The sequence below is a fragment of the Monoraphidium neglectum genome, assembly GCF_000611645.1.
Source record: "Monoraphidium neglectum strain SAG 48.87 unplaced genomic scaffold scaffold06071, whole genome shotgun sequence".
In the NCBI taxonomy this organism is placed as follows: domain Eukaryota; kingdom Viridiplantae; phylum Chlorophyta; class Chlorophyceae; order Sphaeropleales; family Selenastraceae; genus Monoraphidium; species Monoraphidium neglectum.
This window is the reverse complement of record NW_014007563.1, coordinates 1-2541: the sequence shown is the minus strand read 5'-3', so window position 1 is coordinate 2541 and position 2541 is coordinate 1. Positions and strand designations below refer to the sequence as shown.

The window sequence follows — 2541 nt, the reverse complement described above, 5'->3', positions numbered from 1 at the left end:
CAGCGATGTAGTGTGCCGTACACACTTGTGCGGGTGCCGCGCGCCACCTGCTGCACCCATTGCAGCGCAGCACTGCGTCTGCCGCGCCTCGCACCTGCTCCAGCGCGCCGCGCAGCGCGTCTGCGTCCAGCGCGTGCTCAAACAGCAGCAGCTGCGCGACAAAGGCGCGCGGCGCTGCGAGGCGGTCCACGATGCCAAGGGCCGGGGCCTGGGCCGGCAGGGCGCTGGCGCCAACCAGCTCCTCGCTCTGGGTTGCAAAGGGACCGGAAGTTGAGGGAGGGAGGGCTGGGGTTTGAGTGCTCCGCCAGCTCCGAGCGCAGGGGCCACAAGTCATCAAGAAGGGACCTGCCGTGCAAAATAGCGCTGCTGTCCCCACCCTGCTGCCCTGCATTCCAAGCCAGTCTCATGCCCTCGCTCTCCTCGCAGCGACGCAGCCCCGGTTGCATTACAAGTCCATCCCCCTTGCTGGGCTCTGCCAAACCGCACCTCAATCCGCCATCGTCCTGCCGCCGCCATGTCCACGGCAGCTGCGTCACCGCCTTGCGAGGTTTGCCGCGAGCGCCGAACGCGCCTGCACAGACGCGACTGGCTCAAAAATGTGTGTTAGATTGTGAGGTGAAACAGCTCTTCAAATGGCGCGGAGAAACAGAGATCTGCCGGCCGTGTCACGGCTTACAGCTACGATACAGTACGCAATGATCGGTGATTATGACCAGCGCAAAGAGATGCGCACAGTGGTGTCAAACGTCCTCAAGGCCTGCGTGTCGTCCGAACAAGAACTGACGCACAGGATTCTGTACCAGCCATGTGGAAGCTGGACAGCGCAGATGCCCCTGGCCACATGGTACCCATGCCCAAACGCCTGTTTGCATGCTGCCTTGACCGAAAACATCAGCAACGCACTTACACATGCAGCTCACTAATTTGAACGTCCAGCCGCGCACAGCGACGGTACAAGCACGTACCGCCCGTGCTGCGTTTGCACTTTCGCTCGCCCACTGCAATTTGCAGCACTCAGGTCGGTACAAAATGTGGTTGGTTATTTTTGCGCTTGACATGCGAGCCCTATCAGCCCCGCAAAATCCAGGTGGACACAGATGCGGCAGCATGTGCAGATCGGCAGGAGAGAACATGACGTATGGGGAGAGGCCACTGGAGGCGATCGTGGGCCGTTGGGCTCACGCCCCTCTCAACCCACAGCAAAGCAAAGCCTCCTGCACCCCTGAGCTCCCCTCCGCATCTCCCACGGCCGCGCCGCCAGCGCACGATGCGCCGGCCCCTCGATCCCCAAAAACGGTCATCAGTACAGCACTCACCGCGGGCCCGCCAGCGCCGCCGCAGTCACGGCGCGCATGGCGCCCGCGCCAACTCCAGGGGACCGACACACCCAAGACAAAAAAGGCTTGAGGGGCGGCCTGGCGTTGAGCCACCTCGAGACGCCCTGCACACTGGATGTGCTGCGGAGCGCAGAGCGCTCCGCGCCCCGCAGGGACACGCAGGGGCGGTCGCCGCCGCCGTAGCAGCAGCCACAGCTACGGGGCATTTACCGCGGCCACCCCCCCGCCGCCGCCTCAGGCTGTGACGCCTGCCGGCACCCCGAGTGCGGAGTCCAGCATGGCGCGGAACTCGCGCTTCTGCTTGACGCCCGCCACGTTGACGAGGCGCTCCTTGTCCTTGAACAGCTGGGGGGTTTGGGAGGGGGGAGAGGGAAGGGGAACGGAGGCGGACACGGTGCGGCCAAGGGGGTGAGGGGGGAGCGAGGGGCCGTGAGCGAGTGTGTTGGAACGAGCAGGTCCAGTGGCTCGCCCTACCGTCGGGGCGCTTGAAGCCAAGAAGCAGCGGGCGGCTCGCACACGCACGGTGCGGCGCCGCTCCCATCACCCTGACACCCCCAGCCCAGCCCGGCCGCCGCCCCCACCCCTGAATTCTCATCAGCACACCCAACAGCCGGCGCCGGCGCCGCCCCAGCCGGCCCAACCGCCCTCGCTGCCCTGGCCCCTCACCTGGAACGTGGGTGTCCCGTTGACGCCGCCAGCCTCTGCGATCTCGGGGTCCTGCTCAATGTCAATTTCAACGTAGTGGATGCGCCCCGCGTACTCCCCCACAACGCCGTTGAGGATCGGCTTGAGCGTGCGGCACGGCCCGCAGCTGGGGGACGTGTATAGCACGGCGATCGGGCGGTCGCTCTCGTGGTACAGCCGCCGCAGCGCGTACTGCCCCTTGTGGCGGTCCTCGGAAAGATCAAACGTCTCGGGCGTGTCCGAGCCGGACGCCGCCGCCGCGGACGAGGAGGCGGCCGCGGCCGAGGCGTCCGCTGCCGCCGCGCTGGCAGAGGATGCTGCGGCGGGCTCCTGCTGCTTGAACTCGACCGCGAGGCCGTTTGCCGCGAGGTAGCGCTCCGCTGACAGCGCGGCCATGCAGCCGCTGCCTGCGGCGGTGACGGCCTGGCGCCACTCTGTGTCGTGCAGGTCGCCGGCGGAGAAGACGCCCGGCACGCTGGTCGACACGCCGTGCTGCACCTGCGGGGGCGCGGCGAACACG

At 66.9% G+C, this 2541-nt stretch overlaps 1 protein-coding gene across 1 annotated transcript; it reads right to left on the bottom strand.

The window, feature by feature from the left end:
• Window positions 1-1571: 1571 nt before the first annotated feature.
• Window positions 1572-2417, bottom strand: MNEG_16169 (thioredoxin reductase (NADPH); the record flags this gene model as incomplete). The annotated part of the gene is made up of 2 exons (XM_014035360.1): window positions 1572-1682; window positions 2004-2417. The coding sequence occupies 2 exons, from the start codon at window positions 2415-2417 to the stop codon at window positions 1572-1574; spliced, it is 525 nt and encodes a 174-aa protein (XP_013890814.1).
• Between the last annotated feature and the right edge of the window lie 124 nt (window positions 2418-2541).